Raw genomic sequence first — 23,388 nt, 5'->3', positions numbered from 1 at the left:
AAATATTTGGGGTGGGGGTGGGGGTGCAGAAGAAATGCAATCAAACCTGGGAGCTGATGAATTGAGACCTATCAGATATAATTTCTTGTAGAGATTTAAAGAAATCATCATCAACCAACTTCATATTTCTCAAGGTATTGCCAAACTGATGAATGGAGAGGTGGGACTGTACAGTATATAATGCCTTTATATGAAAGCTGCCAAGACCTGAGTAGCTGAGTCTCATATCTCTGTACTCATTCAAGTCCAAAGCCTGGAAGGTTCTTAAGGAATACTGTAAAAGTTTTAGTGTCAAGATGACTGCAAAAATTTTTATTTTCCAGAATCAGGGTTCAGCTTGCTTTGGGTTTTGCCCCTACTCACAGTGATGTACTACTCTTGCCACTTTGTTCATTATCTTAGCTCCTCTGAATCTAAATTTCCCAGTCTCTTTGCATTGTAGTTTTGAACAAGGGTGGAGCAGATGTGGTAAAAGCTCTAGTCTTCATTGCTAGGTAGGAGTATTCAGAGTTTATCAAGTAGATATATTGTTCTGTAAATGCATTCATACAACCTGTTTCTTCTGCAAGCAGCCAAATACTCATTTTTCCACTCTTCAGGGAAGAAAATGCATAGGCGTAACATCTTTAAAAGATTCCAGCTGTATGGGAGACGTAATGAATATGTATATATTTTTTTTCGCCCACATAAGATCATAGATATGCACTATTTATTTTTGTGTTTTCGAGCAGTTATGCAAAGACTGCTTTGTTGTTAAGGGGGTTTTATTTATAAAATACATTGGTGAAATAAAGCCTCATTCACTTTATTAATAGCAACAGAAAAGGGCGGCACAAATGTCTGTCTTGTCTCCCACCCTGTCCCATGACTCCCTTTAATTGAAACTCCTACAACTGAAATTTAAAATAAAAGGACTTTTCATCATAATAGTACACATGAAAGTGCCTGGATTTTGACCTTTGTTTCTGTCCATTAAAATGCATGGCTATATAATTTAATCTGTGCATGCAGGTACAAAGACTCTAGTGTTAGCAATCTGAACTATTATTAAAGGATCATTATTAGAGGCAGATGATCATTTCGTTTGGCTTGATTTGCTTTGGATTGCTTGTTTATTTTGAAAGCCGATCTACAGATAAAAAATCAAAACATGCAAGTCTCCTGACCTTTCTTACTGCTCTAGGTTGTACAAAGAGAGCTCAGAATAAACAGTTTGAGGAATGGGAAGGAGACAAAGGCTTCCTGCTTCTTGTTTAAACTGGAATGTCAGGTCATTTCTACCTTGTAAGATTCCCCGCTCCCCCGTTATCTGTAGCGGAAAATAAGAGAAGAAAACAAGAAAATGGAGAAAGCAAGGGACTTCTAGTCCATAAACATCAAAGTCTCCAGTACTGTTTGGAAAGTGCACTATACAAACCAGTTGAAAGGGAGACAAGTTATTTTAAGCCACCTGGGTTACCCCCCTGCTTGATAGGCTGCTGATATAGCCTCTTGAACCCAATCTCTGGTTTATATTTGGCAAGTACAATATGATCACTGGGTGCTCAAGACTGCTTCTCAACAGGGTAAAGCACTGCAAACACCCCAGCTGTTAAGATTTCCAGTGATGCCAGTTCTTGGTTTTATTTGAGTGGTGATATAGTCATAGCTATTTCATGCACCAGTGAGTGAAATGGAGAAATCCAACAGCAGTTCCTCTTTGTAAGACACGAAAGAAACATTTATATATATAACCATGTCTCTTAAATGCTTCACCTTGGTTGAACAGCTTCTGGCCTTGAGAAATTCAGGTTAGATTTCATTCTCTCCTCTTATCAGTGGGGAAGAACTCCCATGGATTTCTATGGGCAAGACTTTTTGCAGACCAGAAGTTTGGCAGGAAGAAATCTGAGAATAAATTAAAAGAAAGGGAATACAGCTAGAGAGGTGGGGAGATCTTTTGATTGCACTTTTTGGCAAAGTTTTCTTATCTTTGACTTTAATATGTTGGTCTTGATCTCAAACCTCTATGTAGCTCTGGCAGATGAGTTCTGGGGAAAAAATAGTATTTTCCTCTTATGAAACAAGTCTTTAAGATATCAAAATGTCAGATCAATGTTTGCACTGCATTCTTCTAAAATAATAAAAATTACAATTTATCCTGGCAGCAGCTATTCCTAGCACATCCAGGCAGATGATAATTAAATGCAATCTGAATTCATGGGAATTTAAGATTGAAAAACTAATAAAAATAAGCTTGCTATCCTTGTGCTAAGTATTTTTATAACCTCTTGGTTCTGTCTGGAAACAGCTATTTTGTGAAATAGGCTAGAACATGAAATAACACTAGGTAGGCTTTCTCATATTCTAAATAAAAGCAGGAGCTGAGGTTTCAGATTATGAGATCTTGAAAAGCAATCATCCCATTGTAGTTATGCAGTCACATCCTTCCAGTAGAGCTCTACAAGGGACTGTTTATCACTGCTGAAATGATACAAACTCTTATCTTGAGGTAGGAGGAAACTTGAAGTTATTTTTCTGGATGGATTGTGAGGTGTTTTTTTTCCTAGTAATGACATATAACTTCACAGGTTTATTAAAGTTAATTACATTTTGTGTTACCTGTTCTTCATCTGCTTCCACCACTTTTCTGCCATTGCTTTTGGGAGACAATGGAGAGGTGCAGGAGCTTGTGAAAGAACTTTGCTCATAACAGGCTGAAATGTTACTTAAAGCTTTTCAGCTCCAAGCACTGTGTTATTTTCCTATGTTCTCTGGTGGCAGTAGTTTCCACTAGTACAAGTGAAGTCGATGATATTGATAGATCTTCAGTGGGAAATAAAGAAATATCTGTGGCAAAGATGTGCAAAATGGGGAATAACTCGTGAATTTTAGTGCAGACATCCCTGGAAATATATTCCTAAGGACCATGGGGTGATTCTTTTTCCCCTAAATCAGGTAGTTTTCCAGTCATACTTTGAGGTTTGTAGTAATCCATGGGTAGATGCTCCACAGTGACTGAGAAACTGTTAGGTCTCAGTATAGACTTTTATTGGAGCCAAGTGGTCAACATGCCCTAAAATGACGATTATCTCCAGAGATCTCCTTTAAATACTCTTTTAAAATACTCTTGTTAAAATTTGTCCTAAACTAAATCCATGAAAGATATATTTATTAATTTTTAACCAAGGAATGTGTGTGTTCCCAGTTGGTATGAGATAAGAAGCAAAGGAGGTATCCTTCATTTGGAGGGAACAACTGGACCTCATGCATGATGAATGAAAAGAAAGCAAGTTTATTTTCTTTTTTTTATCTGTTTTTCAACCGGCAGCTCCCGGTTGTTATCATTTGTCAGCTATCTCCAATACGTTGTTTTCCTTCTTGGAAAAAACAAGCCTTTTTCTCAGACCCCACTTACTTGAAAATAATTTACACTGCAGAACTAATCTTGCTCATAACTGCTGCTTGGAGGAGAACGTATTTTCTAGTCTTGTGCTCTGTTGGCAGATGGTGAACATCAGGGAATTGAAGCATTTGGGTTTCCTTCGGTATTTTTGGTGGTGGCTGGGAAGACTGAAGCACTAGGCAGTGCTAAGATATCCCAGCAGCTTCCTGTGCTGCTTTGTCCCCTTAAATGTTAACGGTCATCTCAGTTTTCCGTCTTACTTTTGCAAAATAAATGTGTCATATTTAACTGTCAAAATAAGGAGGGCTATGTTTTCTCAGTGAAACCTGCTGGGGGCGAGGTTGGAGAATTGAAAAGCCAAGTACGTATCCTCGGTCGCTTCTGGTTTTTTTCTTAAGTCTGGAAATTTGGGACCTCAAAGTGCATACTTGGTAGCATGTATTCCTGATATTGGGAGGCCATAGCATCTATCTTTCCTGTTGTGTGTGCCAGATCAGTGTGAGCGACAGAGCAGGTGATGGTTCACAGCCCCTTCGGTAACTAAAGCTCCTACCATGATAACACAAGGGTTTGGGAGGATGAGGGCTTTCTTTCCTTTGCAGGTGGTGATAGCTGTCATCAGAGACCTATTTAGATCGTCCTGTATTTTTATCCAGGATGTTATTCCCCATAGCCTTGTTTCACAGAGCTATTAGTGCGAGGGGGTCCCACTGGTGACCAGCAAGAGGCCTTGAAAATTTGATTCTCAGTATGTGTGATGTGTTTCAGTTGTGGAGCTTTCTCATAAACCTTGCATAGTTTCCTAAACCTAAAGAAAGCCTCCTTTAAAGTATGTAGAAAACAGTTCCACTTCCATCCTTAGGTAGGGGACTTTGTCTTGCTGGCCCATTTGGACAGCTTATGGTGGGGTAACTGGGATTTTCAAAATGCATGTCCATATGTACCTGTAGGGGTGGGCAAGGGCAGGAAATGTGTCCCAAGAATAAATTCCTGAAGTTGTTTATAAAGATTGAAAGACTGTTCAGTACAAAGGAAAAAATTACGAATGTGCCATTGTAAATCTATCAAAATAATCTCATTAGTACAAAGGATATCTAAATAATCAAAAAAGCATGTAGAATTTACATTTCTAATATGAAGTCACCTCTAGGAAAAATGTGCAAATAAATGTAATCTGGCAGTCTGAGAACAGAACTGTTCCAAGGTGTGTTGCAGTGAATTGAATTAAACCTGCGCTATTATTTGATTAGTAAATGACTTCTAAATTATCTTCCTTTCCCTCTTGGAAGCAGCATCATCTACAACAGTGAATGTCAGTGCGTAGAGAGGTGTTATCTCCTCTGGAATGGCAGAGGAAGAATGAAGTCTGCTTGCCAGTGCTGGCTATTCAGTTCGTAGTTCCTTCTCAGATATGCTTGGGGGGGGGGGGGGGGGGGGGGAGAGGGAAGGGGGGGCGGGGCTTGCAGCTGGGTTTCAGTAGTGGGTCATCATTCTTCAAATTTTACTATTAGAAAGTGGTAAGTGGAGCATATGTCCGTTCTGCTGTCAATTGATGAAGAGCTTTGTAGATTACGATTAATGATTTTTACCAGAAACCCTTCACTTGTGCAATTAAATTCAAGAAGGAAAAGAAAACATCTATGTAAAGCTATGACAGTGACTTAAAAATGATCACAGAAGAGAAAATTTCATTACATAAACCAGGGCAGGCTAAAAAAGGCACACCTTGAACTCGTCACTTCTAAAATTTCGAACTAATGCAGGTGAATCATAGAATCATAGAATAGTTAGGGTTGGAAAGGACCTTAAGGTCGTCTAGTTCCAACCCCCCTGCCATGGGCAGGGACACTTCACACTAAACCATCTCACCCAAGGCTGTGCCCAACCTGGCCTTGAACACCGCCAGCGGTGGAGCATTCACAACTTCCCTGGGCAACCCATTCCCGTGCCTCACCACCCTAACAGGAAAGAATTTCCTCCTTATACCCAATCTAAACTTCCTCTGTTTAAGTTTTAGCCCATTGCCCCTTGTCCTGTCACTACAGTCCCTAATGAAGAGTCCATCTCCAGCATCCCTACAGCCCCTCTTCAGATACTGGAAGGCTGCTATGAGGTCTCCACGCAGCCTTCTCTTCTCCAGGCTGAACAGCCCCAACTTTCTCAGCCTGCCTTCATACAGGAGGTGCTCCAGTCCCCTGATCATCCTCGTGGCCCTCCTCTGGGCTTGTTCCAACAGCTCCATGTCCTTTTTATGTTGAGGACACCAGAACTGCACACAATACTCCAGGTGAGGTCTCACAAGAGCAGAGTAGAGGGGCAGGATCACCTCCTTTGATCTGCTGGTCACGCTCCTCTTGCTGCAGCCCAGGATACGGTTGGCTTTCTGAGCTGTGAGAATGCTGAATGTGTTAACTTTGTACATTGCTTTCTGGTGGAAGAGTTTTGTGTTAACTGGCTATGAGCAGTGAGCTTTGGGATAGGACAGCAGTGTTTACCTAAGTATGTTTTTTAGGGCAACTGCTTGCTTTACCAACAAGAAGCTTTGCCTGTTTGCTCACCAAAGTTTTGTGAGCAGAGAAGCTCAGTTCCACCCTGTTTTCTGCAGCCTCAGCAAAGCCATCACCTGATGCCCACTTATAACTGACTATTACAAGTGATGAAATCAAAGCTGGGGAAAATGCAGTCTGGATTTTTTTGTTTGTTTGTTTTCTTTTCCTTGTTGGTTGGTTGTTTTTGTTTGTTTTGTATGTTTGTTCATTAGTAAAGCTTGGTCTGGGATCTTAAAACTGAATTTGTCATTAAATGAAGTAGCTTTGGGATGTGTAAACTGAACACATTTACTGTGTAGGAGTCCTCAGCAGTAAATCTGGGAATGCTTGTGCTTCATGGTATAAAACCTTTAAAGTGTGCCCTAGGCAAAATGGGCTGTTTGTTTTCCTGAGTACCTGTTTGTATAACTTATGCTTTTATACGTACAAGGAATGTCCTACACAAAACACATATATAGGAAGTAACTGGATGATTGAAGAGGTGAGGCTTGATGTCAGTAAATTCAAAGCAGCAGTTCTAGTGAACGCACGCAGTGATTGGTTTTAAATTAGCTATTGTACCCAGGATAGAAAGGCTGGAGTTGTTATTTCTGTATGCTGTGGCTATACCTCCTTGTATCCAGTGGTGAGCAAAAAAAGCGCCCTGAAATAAATAGCGTATTTGGCTTTACTGAGAAAGGAGCTGAAATTAAACCAAATCACATCAGTACAACATGCCTCAGGATTTTGGTTTGTCCCTACATTAAGGACTTCATGCAGTGCTGATCACATCAAAAGTGTGCACAGTGAAGGTTCAAGATGTAGAGAAAAGGATGTTGGGAGGTATGGAATAACTTCAGAAAATGCTAGGAAAGAGGCAGTGAAAGAACAAGGAAATTATAAACATTGCAAATACTGTGGAGAAGCTGAACAGCGACTGAAAACACATCAGAGTAGAAGGAGGGCTCCATCATTCAGGAATCAGGAGGCACCAACAGACCTGAACAGACAACAACCTTCAACAGCAAAAATGCTGTTTTATTTTTAGTGGTGAAATTCATGCTAACATGATATATAAAGCTAGAAACGTAAACAGATTGAAAAGGAGATTAAGTATAACTAAGCAGGGCAGTTGTTGCAACTCTTCCCTTGCAATCCATTGCCTTTGTTTTGTACTGGAACAAAATTCCTTTGGGTGCAGTAATGGAACAGCTAAGACAGGACCTGGATGTGCAGTTCAGGCAGAAAGTGTTTGATGCCAGGCATGCAATAGAAACACTACCTGCTGTTCAAACCTAGTAATACAAGAGACATGGAAATTTGCCGTAGAAGTCATATCAATTCTGGGTGGTTTATGCTTTAGGAAAGAAAAATCAGTCAAACTCCATACACAAATTTCACCTAATTCCTTGCAAAGTGTAGAAACACTTTACAATTTAAAGTATGAATTTATTCCTGAGGGAATATTCATTCTGGAAAACAGTATTTTTAGTAATTTGACAGTTACTTCCTTATATGGCATTTGTTTTACTGTTTTTACTATGTGCAGGGTATTTAGAATATGATGGCTTCTGAGATTGTATCATTGCTCATCACTGGATGTCCTTTCTGGTCCCTTGAAAATTTTGAAGTGTAGGCTTCTGTGGTGTTTTAAGAACCAGCAGGGTAATACATTGGCTGTGATTTTGGTGTGGTTTAACCACTACTGTGTTTCTTTTGAAATAGGTATTTTACCAACATTTCCTCCCTACATTTCCTCCTCTGGTGAAGCCTAATGATTACCATATGAACTTAACCAACACAGGTTAGGAGCAGGTGCAAACTTACCTGTTCAACATCATAGCTTCATATAAGGGTATAATGAGAACAAAAATTAGCCTTTCCTAATGGCAGATGATTGCTAATGTGCTGAAAAATTACTGCTGATCTCTCCAGGCTGTTTTGAGTTCTACCATCATTCTGTCATAGTCAGGGCTGAAAGCTATGAAAATGCCCCTAAGTGATGTTGAAGGTTTCCATGTCATGCAAGTCAAACAGACGAGAATGAAGAAAAAGGACTGAGCCAATTTTTCTAAAATCACTTGTTGCTACCATGTGTCACAGCTTCAGTAGTTAATTGGCAGTTGTCTCACCCTGGTGAAGGGAGTGTTGCCTGCCAGCAGACCATGACTTTTATCTGCTTTGAAGAATTCTTTGAGTGCTTAACATGTGTCATCTCTGTGAATTGCACCTTCTCTGTTCCAGATGGTGAGTTTTGCACAAAGTTTTGCTATGAAGCTGACTTTGCCCAGCGTATATTGGTGCTGTCTGGAGGAATGGACAACCTAGGTCCTCTTTAAGGCTTACATCACAAAACCAGTGTTTTCTGGTGGGGAGTGAACACCTTCTAAACTTACTTGGTGAAGAGCTTAAACTTTGACTGCTGGGTTGTTAATGAAAGAGCATGATGGTTTGAGGAACATTAGCCCTACACCCCTGTGAGTGGCTTATGACATATGAAAAACAAAAAGACCCAAACAGCTGTGCAACTGTGAAACACGGGATCTTCCAGGTATATCAGAATATAGACAGTGTGCTTCTTATAGGCCACTGGACAGAAACATAAGGCATTCTTTTTTTCAGAAGTTTCATCCATCAGTACATGATGTAGGACTTGGGATTAAAACTGCTCTTTCTGAATTTTAATGCTGCTTACTGAAAGAGTGCTTCAATCTTGTCTTCTACATAATTCCCAGGAAACAGGAATTATTAATTTGGTAAATTCAGCTGAAGGGACTCTGCAAATTAAAAATACTGATATTTATCAACATTTATCATTGTCAAGGAGTCATTATCAAGGCCACATGCTAAGTAAACTAGGATTTTCGTTTGACTTGCACAGTACCTGTGAAATGTGCCAACCTGCTGTCCCAAGCCAAGTCACTCCCTTCTGGGAGGACAGGCATTACTATTTGGACAGTGACACTTGGCTATCTTCTTGTGTGGTCAGAACAGAGCAGTTTAGAGCTTCACTGCAGTTCATCAACTTTTGATCTTAAAAAAAAGTGACAACCTCCAGGCCACTTCAATGTGCCAAACATCTGTCTGGTCTGGAGCAGGACTAATGCTTTTTACTCTTTGGCTAATTGATGTCTATCTTTGAAGATTTTTTCTGGCCTTTCTGAATGATTTCCTGATCATAGGTAGCTGTAGGTTTGCCACGTTGTCCTTGCTGTGTGATTTTTCTTGGTCTATGTTCTGAATTTCTAGGTGTGACGGAGATTTCTGGCAGGAGCTTGTAAAAGACCCTTCTCGTGCAATAAACAAAGCATTGCATGGAGAAATGAAATGGTTTTTAAGCTTGTAAAATTTTTTTAATGAAAATTATTTTGTGAAAGATATGATTCATATGCCAAGCAGTATCAGTGTTCAACTTGATGTATGACTTGGTGGTTTATTAGTGTTCTTCATATTAAAAAGTGTATTAATGCCACTGTAAGGGTCAGATTCTCCAGGCTCCTTCCCCCAGTGCCTGTGCTGCAGGTGTTAAACTTGGCCAGGTATCTTGGGGAGCAGTCTGAAGCACCCATGGATCCCCAGGCAATTGTGTTTGTAGTGAGCTAAAACTTGGACTCCAACCCTTGCTTTGCCTGTGCTTTTCTGCAAAATTAACCTAGGCTTTTAGGCAGGATACCTTGCCTATGAAATGGACCTGCTGTATGTAATACTGCTTTCAGTGAGTAGTGTTTATACTACTGATGCAGCCATAAGGCTTCTTTTACTACCAAGAGGCAGTGTCTTGGTTTTGGCTGCAATAGAGTTAATTTTCTTCCTAGCGGCTGGTACAGTGCTGTTTCAGATTTAGTCTGAGAATAATACTGGTAACACACTGATGTTTTAGTTGTTGCTAAGTAGTGCTTATTCTAAATCAAGGACTTTCCAGTTTCCCATGGTCTGCTAGTGAGCAGGTACACAAGAAGTTGGGAGGGAGCACAGGCAGGACAGCTGCTACAAACTAGCTGAAGGGATATTCCACACCACTGAACGTCATGCTTGGTATATGAACTGTGGGGAGTTGCCCAGGAGGGGTCGACTGCTGCTCGGGGACTGACATCATCAGTCAGTGGGTGGTGAGCAATTGCATTGTTCATCTCTTGTCTGTCCGGAGTTTTATTCCTCTCTTTTTCTGATGATGATAATGATGATGATTATTATTTTCTATTAAACGGCCTAATCTCAGTCTGTGGGTTTTGCCTTTTTCTGAGTCTCCTCCCCATCCTGCTACAGAGAGGGACAGCGAGCACGCAGCTGCATGGCACTTAGTTGCTGGTTGGGGTTAAACCACAACAGGTAGGTATTTTGTAGCAATAATAATCTTTTTCATTTACTTTGTAGTAAACTCTGGCCCACAGTTTTCAAATCTGAACTGACGTGCTTGAATACCTGCATAAAGCATTGCAGAGTTCCCAATGCATCTTTCCAGCCTTACTCCCTACTGCTAGCCCTGCTACCCAGCTTACAGCAAGGACTCCCTGCATCACCTCTTCTTATAATCTTGGCAATACATATCTCCCTCTGTACTCAGAGCCTCAAAACCACAGTGTGTCCTAAACTACTGTTATTTTGAAGCCAGCTGGAGAGAGAGAGGAAAGGGACTTCAGGATCCCTGACACGCCACTAAAACGACATCTGGCACTTCTGAGTCCAAACCAGTTTTCCTGCCCTTACCCAGTGGTATTTACCAAAGTAAAACCTAATTCTTACAGCACAAGAGAGCAGCCACATAATGGTGTTGACAAGTTTTAACAAAGATCTCGCTGGAGATTTTTTTAAATCCTTCCTATTTTCTTCCTTCTGTAATTGTGATAGTTCCCCCCTTAGCTGTTGTTGCTAAGCTGCCCAAAGGATTTGCATTTCAAGGCAATCTGAAACTGTCTTTACTTTAAAGAGCAACCTCAGCAAAAGCAATTCCAAAACCTAAAAGAGGAGCAGAGCTGAAACAATTGCCAGTACATTCAATGTATCAATGAACACTATTTCAGCTGCGATGCCAACCTTAGGAATCCATTTTATAAGATGTGCAAAATTCTTCCATCATCTATCCAGTACAGGTTAATGATTGTGACACAACTAAGGCTTTAGGGGAGGGAAGGGGAAGGTAGTGCTGGCTTCAGAAAAAAGCAGTTTGTCTTTCAAAAGATACTGATTCTTGCACTGTGAGAGCATTGAGAATGGTGTAATACCATGTAGGATGTGTCTTCTGAATGAATGGGGAAAACCAAGACCAGTAAACAGATAAAGCAGTTGAGGAAAACTGGCAAAGATGGTCAGAAAGGGTCTTACTGAATACTGTAATTGGCAGCGTGGTATTGTTTTTAGTCCTGTTTTAGTCTCAAAGGAAGGCGAGGCTTGTTAGATCTGTTGATACAGTCTGAAAGAGGCACTTGGGGTATGGAGTCTTTGGGCTGAGTAGATGCCCAGCAGTGGGATGAACAGGAAATACAATAAACATGCACAAAACCATACAAGTGGGTAAGTAGTAAGCAAGATGAAGGACTAGGGCTCCATGGCATGAGAAAGCCAATGCTGCTTTGGCAAGCAAGTTGAAACTAAATCTCCACGGCCAAGTCCAACGTGTTTCAGCAGAATGATGACAGTGCTGTCAACCTGATGATTTATATAAATGTAAGGTCCCACCAGCACCCACAGACTGGTGTATCCAGAAAGCACAGCACTTTCCTGAAGAGCCAAAGAGACTGAATATAATCTTAAAAGGAACAAACCAAAACCCAATCATCTTGGTTGGAAGGCATTTATTTGTAGAAGCAAACAGTTGAATTAATGTGTCAGGTTATAGGTATTGAAAGCATCTGAGTGATCTGCAGGCCAAGAATTAATGAATAAACTTTTTGAATAATCCTGAGTGAATGCATATTAGGCAATTTCACAATCAATAATCCAGGTAAAAAGAATGCATTCTTTGTTCATACGTGTTATTGACTGAACCTTATGGAAGGACTGCATGGCTGAAGATTTTACTATATTTTAAAGTTTCTTTGCTTGGGAAAATTTTTCTCCTGTGGACTTGCACTCCATTATCTTGGCTTCCTTTTATCCATGACAGTCCATATGCCAAGTCTTGTTTATAGTACATCTGGGTGCCGGTACACCCATCTGACAGTGTAAATCAGCTCTTCTTTAGAACAAACGTCACAGGGAATGGCTGCCCTGAAACAGTGAGGTCTGTATCAGTATGCCTGTGCTCTGCAGGAGTTGCATGAAAGCCATGTACAGAAATAAGCCTCGGGCTTGTCGTTCACCTTTGCTCACCTCTTTTTATTTCTTAGTCTAATCTGTTGTGGCTGTAGGGCTGTTGCAGCTCTCAGTGGTCAATCTTCAAGCGAACCGGACTAAGGATGATGTGGCTGGCAAGACCTGTTCGGACTGTGAAACCTTTCTCTATCCTATTCCTCACACCATCCCTTTGCATGAAATCTCTTTTATTCTTATCTTCAGTTCAGCCTTCCACCAGGCCTGCTGTGTAGCATCATAATGGCAGACCACCCTGGGTTGTGCAGGTGTTGCTAAGGGGACCTCAAGGGCACCTCCTGTGCATCTGTAAATTGGAAACTTGGCTGAATAGTGGTCATGATCAGCAAGCTCCTCTCCTCTTGTGTAAAGGACAGTGTGTGTGCTTGAGTGCATTATGCATTTTTATTCATCCTTCCTTCCTGTTTCATCCCTGTCTCATGAGCGTGGGTTTCTACCTGCTGCATCTCAGTGGGGGAGTAACTCCAGAGGAGATGCAGATCCCAGTGTTCTACAGAAAACAAGCAGATGACAACATCTAAGATGATAACATTCCTAAGATGACAAAGTCTGTTTCATTTTTGGGTATACTAGTATGTATCATAATTGCTATTTCAAGAACTGGTGAGATCACTTAGCATCCCATTTATTTCTGATCCAGTCTTCCATCCCCATGTCACATCAATTACATATGGTGTCTTTGTCTGAAAACACTTTTGTTTCTGTCATTCATTATTCACTTTGTATTTTTCAGTGGGTCAGAAAACAACCATTTCATTTAGAGGGGCTAAAAAACGGGTGCCGAAAGGCAATTTCTTTCAGCTCTTTGAAGGTGATACAGCAGGCTCTCTTTGAAACCATTGGTAGGCTTAAAAATATTTCTGCCCTTAATGTGTAAGAAAGAAAATCTGTCTCTGACCTTTTAAGTACTTTTGTTTACTTTTTTGAGGGTGCTTTAAAGAAAAACCAAGATTTAAAAAGCATTTGCTCCTTAGCGGGTAGATGAAGTAGCTGATGAAGTGAGAATGTTGCTTTATCAGCCAAAAATAAATCTTACTACATATCAGACACCTGAAAGGCTCTCAAAAGCAGCTACCAAAAATACATGTATTGGTGAGTGATTGTTCTGTGTGATAACGTCACCTAATCACGCCTGTGCCTTTGCGACCACAACAGCAATGTCACTGCTGTGATTCATCCCACATTCTCCAGCATTTCTGGCTAGCCTTGGACAGTTTGTTTTCTTCAGACATTAAGGTAATTTGTAGAGGTGTTTAATAGCTGATTCAGATTTGAGTTGGTAGCAATTCCATTCTTTCAGATGATGTTCAGAATTGCTTGGTTTGTGCCCTTTCAGGAAAAACAACACCCCTCTCCCCCCCAAAAACAAACCCAAACAAACAAAACCAAACCAACAAAGCAACCAACAAAAAAGCACAAACCAAAACCAAAACCCAACTAACCAAACAAACTCAACCCCCCAAAACTTGTAGCCAAAGCTGTAACCATATGTTTTTAAGTGGATTTTTTTAAATGGATTTACGTATTGAATACGATCTAGCAGAAAATCTGTGCTTTGCTTATGTGTGAGGGAGATAAAGTGTGCAAGCATTATTAGGCTGTTTATTATAGCTTTTGTTTTTCTGGAAGATGCTAATTTTCAGTTTTTCAGAAAACATGGGCTTCTCTTGCGTATTAACTGAAGTTTATTGCTTTTTTCTTGCAAGGAGAGAGGCTGGTGAACTGTTCTCAGGTCTGGGGGGTAGTGATGGCAAATGGCTGTAAATCATCTTGAAGGTCACTTTCAGTTGTAGCCCCGTAAGGAGGAGGGATGGAGGAAGCTGCGGTAATGTTTGCATAGTGAAATAGTTTTCCCCTTTCTTCTGTTTTGCTCTTAAATAGTCATGATTTTCAAAACATAATTTTTTGATAAGTACTTGTCTACTGAATATGACATGAGGAAACAAGGTCAATATGCCTGCCAAACGGAGCCTCCCAGCATCCCCCAAAAGGGATCCTAAATCACTTTGATGCATGTCCCTTTATGGGGTTCATACTGCGTGGTGTGCTCCACAGCATCGCTGAGCATCTCTGACCTCTAAGAAAGGTCTATGTATCAGCATAGTTAAACGTGTCACAACTCGTGACTCACATTCTTTCCTGGTTGTGCTTCAGGATGTTTATATTGTGATGGATTGTATCATTTTTTACTGTATTGGTAGGGAATTCATGGTATTTGGAAGGAGGAATGGCAGGAGTGTATTTAGAGGAAAACAAAGTGAGTACAGTCCAAAGTCATCAGAGAGGATATATTTGGTTCATCAAGAGTGTTGGTCAGCTGAAAAATGCTTGCTTTGCTATGAATGAAATTCAAGTCTTTGTACGAGAGTGAAGCAGGAAGCTCTGACATCTTCTTGATTACACAAACTTTTATTTCAACCTCCCTCCTACTTCTCTGAGTTGCCAGAAGTCTTGATTGAGCCAGGCATTACTTTGTCATCTGAAATCGTTCTGGGATGCTCATGCCAAGTGGTTTTAGTGAACTGAAGGGCAAGTATGGATTTTAGATCATCTTCACACTACTGTGAATAACATCACCTGTGTTAAGTCATGTTTTATTTCTCGCTGTATTTGTGAAACCTCAAGCTCCCAAACTTTGAGGACAAGATGTATAAGGAGCCTTTGTGCCTCCCATCCCCAGTGGCTCTTTCAGACACAAGCTAATGCATCTCTGAGACCAGACAGCCATTGGCTGAGGTTAGTATGCAAGTGCAGCAGTCATGGCTGGAAACTGATATGTTCTTTGCTTCTTGGAGCACTCAAGACAATGACCTCATCAAGCTTCAGGAGGATGAACAAGGCATTGTGAAGAGGGACGGAGCTGCTGGTCCAAAATTGCATCTTCACTCCCAAAGGATGCTTGGCAATGTACTGACAACCCTGAAGCGTGGGATAGCAGAAAGCCAACTAGATGGAGAACTCCTGCAATGCACAGGCATTATGGTGATGTAAATCTCACTAGTCCAGACTTGTTTTATTTGAGAAAAATGATAGCTTGCCTTGCTAAATGTCTAAACTGTTCACAGTGAGAGAGGGCTCATGTAGAATTGCACAGGAACAGTTTTGTAACTCGGATAAACCCCAGGAACACATGACCTAAGTCTTATGTTTCACCTTCATGACAGGTGTCTGATGAAACTTTTTACTAAGTTCCTGATTATTTTGTAAAGCAGATTTATTGAAATTTCTGGCAGGTTGCAGTTATTCGTCTGTTCTGACACCTCTTGTAATGATTTTTTTTTTTTGTTGTTGTAATTTGATGTCCATGTGTTGAATTTCATTGTCTCTGCACCAAGCTCCTGGTATTTGTATTTGAATTGCTTTATTTATTGGGGTCTGTCCAAATTTTAATTTTCAATTTCACAACTCTTCTGCAGTTAGAGATAGTCAAATGAATAAAAGATGAAAAATTTACTGCCTCTGTTTTTTAATATTCATAAGGATATCACATTTCTGAAAACTTTCAGAAGAAAGGTTAGCTGTGTTTGTGCACCTTTATTTGTGCTCTTCAAATAACTGAGAGTCCAGAAATGACAGTACAAGGCAGAAGGTAATGGCCAATACTGAGGACAATTGGGTGTACTTAAGAAAGATTATGAATTTTGGGGCAAAGATCACTCTTGGGACTGGATATCTGCCTGAAGTTGTGCTGAGGCTGGGGTGTTGTGTTGCATAAAGTTTCAAGTCACACAGCCTCTGTTTCTCTAGCATATTTTAGAGGGTTTGAAGGGCACAAACCTTTCTGTTTCATTCAATAGTGATGCTGTCAAACTTGGGAGGAAGAAAGGAAGGAGGAGATTTTGGCAGTGCTGAGTACAGGCATGTGCTACAGACTGCTCCAATCTTTAGAGCTTCATTTGGTAGGCATTTTAGTAAACTATAGGAGACGTGTTTGTTTTATGTGATGTCCAGTAGTCTTGTTTCCTCTAATTAGAAAGCCACAGTGAAAAAAAGGGACTCTCTGTTGCCACCCATATATATTGTGTTTCTGCCCAGCCTTTGCCAGCTGCATAGCACTGGGAATTTACAGGAATGCAAATTCATTGCATCAGTGAAAATTCAGCACAGCAGTCGGTAATTCTGGCTGGTTAAGTAATGGTAATGTGGTCTCAAATGACCTGAGTGGCTGTTTGGCAAGTTAGCTTTATTGATATGTCTCGCTAAATGCTGTCATTACCTCATGTATTGTTTTCATTCATTCAAAATAACTTGCATTTGACTTCCTTAAGTAAATGTGTGCATTGATTCAATAACCTCCTATCTAAGTCCATCTTTTGTGCAAACTGAGATTATCAATGTACCTGTTAGAGTCTTATACTTTTAAGTTAACCTTTTCAGAAGCTGCGTCTTCTCCCACCCTTTTGTTCTGCCCAGGCAAGGCTTAATAATTCACAGCAGCCCTGCTAATTTAACAGGAGGCATGAATGTCTAATAGTAACAGCTTCTAACAGAGTGACACTGGAGGTAATACCGCCTCTTCTCCTTTCTCTCAGTTTTCTTCATTTAAGTTATATAGGATAGATTTGTTGCACAGGTGAAAGCACAGCAACGAACAGAGGCTGGGATTTTAAAAAATGCTTTTAGATCCTCAGGTTCTGGTTTTTCCTTTGTTGTTGCTATTTTTTCTTTTTCTTTCTTTAAAATTGGTTTGATATGAGCAGGTTTTGTTTATTTCCCCAAAGGATTACTTTTTTTCTAGGCTCTGGACTTTTTGAAAGGTATGCTTGTGTGCAATATAGATGGGACGTATTCTCTTCATGTTGTATTTATTCATAGCACTCAGCTGCCAGGTACCAGCATCACCCCAGGACCCTTTCCACAGGGTGGCTTCCCAGTGTAGATGGAGACATGGGGTTATTGCTCTGGGGGGGGAGCATTTCACTTTAAAAGCACAGATTTCCTCCCTTTTTACCTCTCCATTTACCTTGTCCTCAAGAATTGGAGGGCTGTGATCCACATCAAATGGTAGTTGCATTTTTGGTTTTCATATTTGGGATTTTTATGTTCCCCGGGAATAAAATGAATGCCCTTTGCGCTGTGAATAGTTTTCTGTCTGAAATCAGAGCAGGCTCATTTTCCACAGGACCTAAAATCGCTTCCCCACTACTTCCAATTAAGCAGTGTTTGCACTTGAAATCAGGACTGTTTATATGGAATTAATGTTTTCAGATGTGATTAAAAAGCAAATAGTTGTATATAATCTCTGCAAACTAATGAAAAAGAAGAAAGTGAAATGGTTTAAACCAGCTTTGTTTACACTCCAGAGTTACTGTGTATGCATATTCAGTGGTGGCTACACTTTTCCAAATCTAATTGCTCTTTTGGTGCTGAAGTAGCTGATAATCAGATTTGTCTGTTCAAAGAAACAGGATGTTTTACAAAAAAAATGCTTACTCCAACTTTGTTTTCTGCTTTCTGTCCTTCCAAGTTTGAGCCCAGGGTCAAGAAGTGACAGGGAAAAGGTTGTGTTAGTAATAAGAGCTTGTGAGAACCTGCTTTCTTATTATGATACTGTCTCACTGTGTGTTTTGACAGCCTAATGATTCCCACTTTTGCTGAAATGCAGCCAGTTTTGAGTGTTTGCAGTCTGAGAGAAGCTGAGGCACAGAAGTTGGCTTACTGGGGTTAATGCTATGAAACTTTGCAAGGGAACTCTGATAATTCACTTTTCTATTTTATTTATTTTATTCTTTTTTTCCCCTTCCTGGAGCAGGAAGTGCAACAGCTTGGCCTCTGGCAGGGTAAAACCCAGAGACACACTGGTCTCCTGCAGTTTATATTTTTGTTTGGCTGGGGAGCAGCACAGAAGAGTTCACAGACCTTGAATGTTTGCTGCATTCCTCTTCCTTCTTGTTTTCAACTCAGAAGAGCCTTTTGTCAAAACACCACCAGCATCTCAAGCCTACATCTGCAAACAGGCTTTCAGTGTTTTCTCAGAGGTAGATGGAGGCAGGGAGCTCAATGGCTCTGTTAGATTTGGGGTGGGATGCTGAGGCACATCATTACACATATATTATCTTAGATTTATTTATTAATGTGTGCCGTGTGCTCTGTCCTTGGGAATGGGGGTTGTTGTTCTTGAGGGATGCAAGGACAATCAGCATGCCTGTACTTGAACTACTTCAGCAATATTGGTTACACCAGGGTTTTCTTGCTGAGACTTCATTTTCATGGTAATCTGCACAGAAAGAACTGCTTAATTCTCTCTCTTAGAAATCAGACTGCACTTGATGCCTTTTATTGGAAAAAGGAGAGAAGCCAGTAGTGGAAAGCACTACGGTTGCAGTGATAATATGAAGAGGGTGAAGTTTTTGGGGAATTGGCAGATACTTCTATTTTCTTCTTGAACTGAATGAAACAGAAGAGGCCCCTGCAAGGCACTGCAGGTTCCTTGGAAGTTATTACAATAACAGTGACCATCTGGGAGCCATAATGTTTCATAACAATAAACAATTAACTCCAGCAAATTAACTCAAATTCTCATTCATCAGAACAATAGGGGAAAAAAAAAAGTGTTACTGAATAATCCTGAAATCAAATTTTTCAGCATCTTTCTTGCAGGGGGACTTTCTCAATTTATTTGCTTCTTTATATTGAGCACAAACTGTCCTCCGTTTCCAAGCACTAAAGGAAAAGTTGTTTTCCTCTCTTGCTCACCCAGGGGTATATGTGCAAATGCCTGAGGTTATCAGTCTCTCCTCTTCTTGTCACCTCGTTGAGACAAGTCTTTTTAAAAAAACACTTCCTTGCCCTGAACTTTGAGTGGACTAATTTGATTCTCCTTAGGATGTCTGATGCCATGCCTTCTGACTGCTGAGCTAAGTAAATTGCATGTGAGTGAATACAGCTTACTGTGATATGCGGGCAGCAACCACAGACCTCAGAATCCTCCGAGCATGTGTGGGATGTGCAGATGTAGCAGGGAGGTGCTTGTTTTTTTACGTCTTTATGAAAGATCTACCAACCGCTTATGGTACCGTTCTGCTTCTTAAGCAGAAACAACTGCTTAAGATTTACAAGTGGGATGGCTTTGTTTATTCTAATACTACATTATACGTAGAAGTACACAATCAGTAATCTTGCAACAGTGGTGCGGTGTTGCCATGTGGAAAGTGCTGGCATTCCTGATCTGGAGAGGCATCTAAAGTAGAAGTGATAGTCAAATGTGATTTCAGCCCCATCTTTTTCAGAGGTTAAACTAGGGAGAAGGGGAAGAAAATACCAGCAGACTTTGGGGTTTTACATATTATATATATTATACAGGCCCTTAAAGCTCATCCAGTTCCAACCCCCTGCCACAGACAGAGGCACTTTCCATTACACCAGGTTGCTCAAAGCGCCGTCCAGCCTGGCCTTGAACACTGACAGGGATGGGGCAGCCACAGCTTCTCTGGGCAACCTGTGCCAGTGTCTCACAGTAAAGAATTTCTTCCTAATACCTCATCTAAATCTCCCCTCTGTCAGTTAAAAGCCGTTCCCCCTTGTCGTATCCCTACAGATCCTTGTAAAAACCTCCTCTCCAGATTTCTTGTCAGACCCTTTAGGCACTGGAAGCTGCTCTAAGGTGTTCCCAGAGCCTTCTCTTTTCCAGGCTTAACAAGCCCAGCTCTCTCAGCCTGTTTCCATAGGAGAGGTGGTCCAGCCCTCAGACTTCTTTGTGGCCTCCTCTGGACTCTTGAGCAAATCCATATACTCCCTGCACTGGAGGCCCCAGAGCTGAACGCAGTGCTGCAGGTGGGGTCTCATCAGAGTGGAGCACAGGGGAAAATCACCTCCCCTGATCAGCTTGTTGCACTTTTGAGGCAGCCCAGGATATAGTTGTCTTTCTGGGCTACAAGTGCACATAGCCAGGTTATGTTGAGCTTCTCATTGTCCAGCATCTGAAAGAGTGTGCAGGAGAGATTGCTGCAGCCCACAAACGAGAGGTCAATGATGATGAGATGTCTTTTGCGCAGGCACTTCTAACTTGGGCAGGTGCTCTGCAATTCTGGTAGACTAAAGCCACACAGGCCTTGCCAGACTGCTATTTCCCAGTCCCCTGAAACTTGTTTGAACATGCAAGATGTATTTATTAAGGGATTGATCTGGGAGTGCTCAGGCAGCAATGAGTGCCCTGGTTGCAGATCTGCAGTCCATGTATTAGTTTATATGGGAAAACCGAGGAGGACCACCTGGTGAAAAGCAGGCTGCTCCCATTCTCCACATGGCAACTCTGCTCCAGAGCCCAGGAGTAATTTTTGCAGCACAGCTTCTTATTACTCTCCTATTAATCTGACTGATAAATTGCTAACAGGTAAAATAATACTGGGAAAAAATGAGTCAGCTCTTCTATTAAAAAATCACAGGGTTTGATCTAGTTACTGCTTGAAGAAATGTTAGAGGAGTTTGAAATGTACTGAATAATTATGGCAGTTAAGGTTATGATTGTGGCTGTACTGCACCAAATGGAGGTTTAAATTTTATTTGATATCTACTTACCTCTGCGTACTAAATTGCACGAGAATTATGAGGCTCGCAAGTGGTGATTTACTTTACACTTTCCTTCATGTTTTTTCTGTCTTGGAGGTTCGTTAATACTTGTTTTTTTTGCAGGGGCAAAGCTTTGAATGCAAGGCCTGGAATTTGTGTGTGCTTTCTGGCTATAGGCAAGAAGATGTCAGCATTGTACAGTGCCTTCTCCCCTTGCCCATTCTCCCCCCGCCCCCCATAAGGAGGATTTTATTGTGCCATCAGAATAAAAGATCACCCTTGTAGTTGGTAGAGTTGTTTGCTCTTGGTTTGTGCAGCACTTACAGGAATAAATAGTAAATTGTTTTCTCCCCACCCTTCCCCCCTGCACTGTTGTACTATGAAATTCATTAAATGACTGTTTTAGTGTCATCTTCTGGATTAAGCTAATCTGTAGTTATAATACAAGGCTGCTAAGATGTTGCTTTTGGGGAAGAAATGGATCCTTCTCTGGGCTTTATAGCTTCTATCTTCCTGTGTGAGAGTAGCTTCTTTTTGTAGCTGCATGTTTGCAGCCTGTGTTAGCATAAGAGTGATTATAAAGGCAACTTAATGAGTCTATGTCTGTTTATAATTATCTTGAAAATAAATGGATTTTGTGGTATAAAAAAGGGGGGCTGCTGCTAATATAATGAAGAAACTATCAGGGTATTTTTAATTGCCCTAAATCACACCGTGGGAATAACACTGATATTTTGAGAGATGACTGTCTTTTCCAAATTAAGCCATGGGACCACTTACCCAGCAGCATATTTTGCAGTCGCAGAATCCACCTTACTGTGTCATCACTATGTACAGTTCGCAGGCAGTGGGGGATGGATGTGACACATCTAGTTGAAAGGTGCAAGGGCTATGAGCACAGATGTTAAGAATCCAAATGCTAAAAAGACGGAGTATTTCTATGATTCTATGATAACCACCTGCAAGATCTCTTACTGTTTCCAGGCTAAGGTGGGACAGACTTTTTCTGCAGCATTAGGGTTGTCTGTTAGAGGCGATACTTCAAACTGTAATGGTGCTGCAGTGTGCATGGCAGTGGCTCCATGGGGTAAATGCTGCACCTCACTTTAAGTGTATGGCATGTGTCTGTCCATCAGCGAGGGTAGGCTTGGGCTTTTCTAAGTACAAATAATTTATCTCTCATCACATGCATGAATCGATGCAGCCCGTTTGCCTCTGAGTTCATGTGAAATTGAAGTGGTAATGTTGTTTGTTTTGGGGTTTTTCTGGTTTGGGCTCAGCACGGTCACCCTACTTCTAGTTTTAGCCCCATTATTAACCTCATCTTTTTAATGGTTTAAATTACTGAGTTATTACTGGATGTTAGGAGCTTGACTTCATTTTTATTGACCCGACTTAGTCTAAGACAGGCCTGAATCTGCAGAGAATACATAAAATATCAAACTCTGGGTTGTTCAAGAGTGAGCCTGTCTTTGCCTTCTGTTTGGATGGTCTGGCTCAGCATGTCCTAAATCTGTTCCAGTTTGTATAAATATTTGTGAATGCTTAGTAGGAGGGAGACAGACCTCCCATTCCACCCACCAAAATCCTCTGTCTCACTAATATGTGTCACCTTCGACTCATTACTGTTGCTGTTGATCCCTGTTGTTTTTTTCTGATACTTAAAAGCTAAGCCTGTGCAGTGACCTTCAGCCAGCAGCAGGCCACAAGCCCAGTCCTACCCCTGCATGTTCAGCATAGCTGATATATCCTGACTTTCCTTGTACTTTGCTTTCTACTTCCATGGCAAATAAGTCTGTAATTTGAATTTTCTTTTTCAAGTGTTCCCTTCCAGGAAGAATTCTATATATTACCATTCTGAAAATCAGATGATCAGATTTTTTTAACAGCAAAAAATGATCTTAAAATCTAAAAGCTGATAAAATATACGGCCTCTGCTCTGGCTTTCACTTTCAGAAGGAGATGCATATAAACCCACTGCTTTGCAGTCCTCGTGCAAGTGGTATACTTGCAGTGCCTCTGCTTTGGGTTGTCCCAGGCTAGTTTAAAGAACTGCAAAGAAATTTTTCTTAGATATGTGTTGCTAAACATCATGTTCTCAGTGATAAACTATTGGTTAAGAAAAAACCCCAAACCTTAATAATTATCGTGCAGTATTTTGAAAATGGTGGAAAAAGCTTAACTCAGGATCAATGTATGCATGTTTTTCTTTGTGCAGTTAACAGTTTAGTTCTAAGGAATGTTAAAATTGATTTTGGAGCCTGTTGAAATAAGGAATAGGTTTTCCTATCAGGTCAGACAACAGTGCTCATTAAACATGATGAGCTCTGGTGCTGTGAAGCTGTATTTCACGTGCTCAATTATAAGAGGATCAAACAAAACTTCAGAACCAAAACTCTCATTTTCATGACTGGTGTCCTATTTTCTAAAGAATAGATACTGTAAGTACAGTATGCTAAAGCACACAGCCAGTTTTTTTATATGTTGTTCAGGTCTCATTTCCAGCTAAATATGTTTATTCCAAAATATTAAGTATTCCCCAAGTGACTCCCATTCTTAAAATATGGTTAAGCAAAGGTCAGTTTAGCCCCTCACAGCACCATTTTAAAGGATAACATGACGATGCATTTTTCAGCTTGTCTTCTAAAATAAATTTGG

The 23,388-nt window shown here is 40.7% G+C and overlaps 1 protein-coding gene and 1 long non-coding RNA gene across 10 annotated transcripts in view; both read left to right on the top strand.

Annotated features, from left to right (window-relative positions):
• PRKG1 (protein kinase cGMP-dependent 1) overlaps positions 1-23,388 on the top strand; it is a 490,458-nt gene that overhangs the window by 77,684 nt on the left and 389,386 nt on the right. The window contains exon 1 of one of the 9 annotated variants that reach the window (XM_065671114.1): positions 15,167-15,204. The exons of the other annotated variants lie outside the window; for them this stretch is intronic. Coding sequence (XP_065527186.1) covers positions 15,189-15,204 — 16 coding nt within the window. The 5' untranslated portion in view covers positions 15,167-15,188. Of the gene's footprint in view, positions 1-15,166; positions 15,205-23,388 lie in introns of those variants that run through there. 9 annotated transcript variants of the gene reach the window in all.
• LOC136010241 (uncharacterized) lies at positions 17,981-20,876 on the top strand. Its single transcript, XR_010610802.1, has 3 exons — positions 17,981-18,200; positions 19,048-19,094; positions 20,854-20,876. It is a non-coding gene; the product is annotated as an uncharacterized LOC136010241 (long non-coding RNA).

The sequence above is a fragment of the Lathamus discolor genome, chromosome 3 (assembly GCF_037157495.1).
Source record: "Lathamus discolor isolate bLatDis1 chromosome 3, bLatDis1.hap1, whole genome shotgun sequence".
In the NCBI taxonomy this organism is placed as follows: Eukaryota; Metazoa; Chordata; class Aves; order Psittaciformes; family Psittacidae; genus Lathamus; species Lathamus discolor.
The sequence above is the reverse complement of the archived record's forward strand: the minus strand, read 5'-3'. Positions and strand labels throughout refer to the sequence as shown.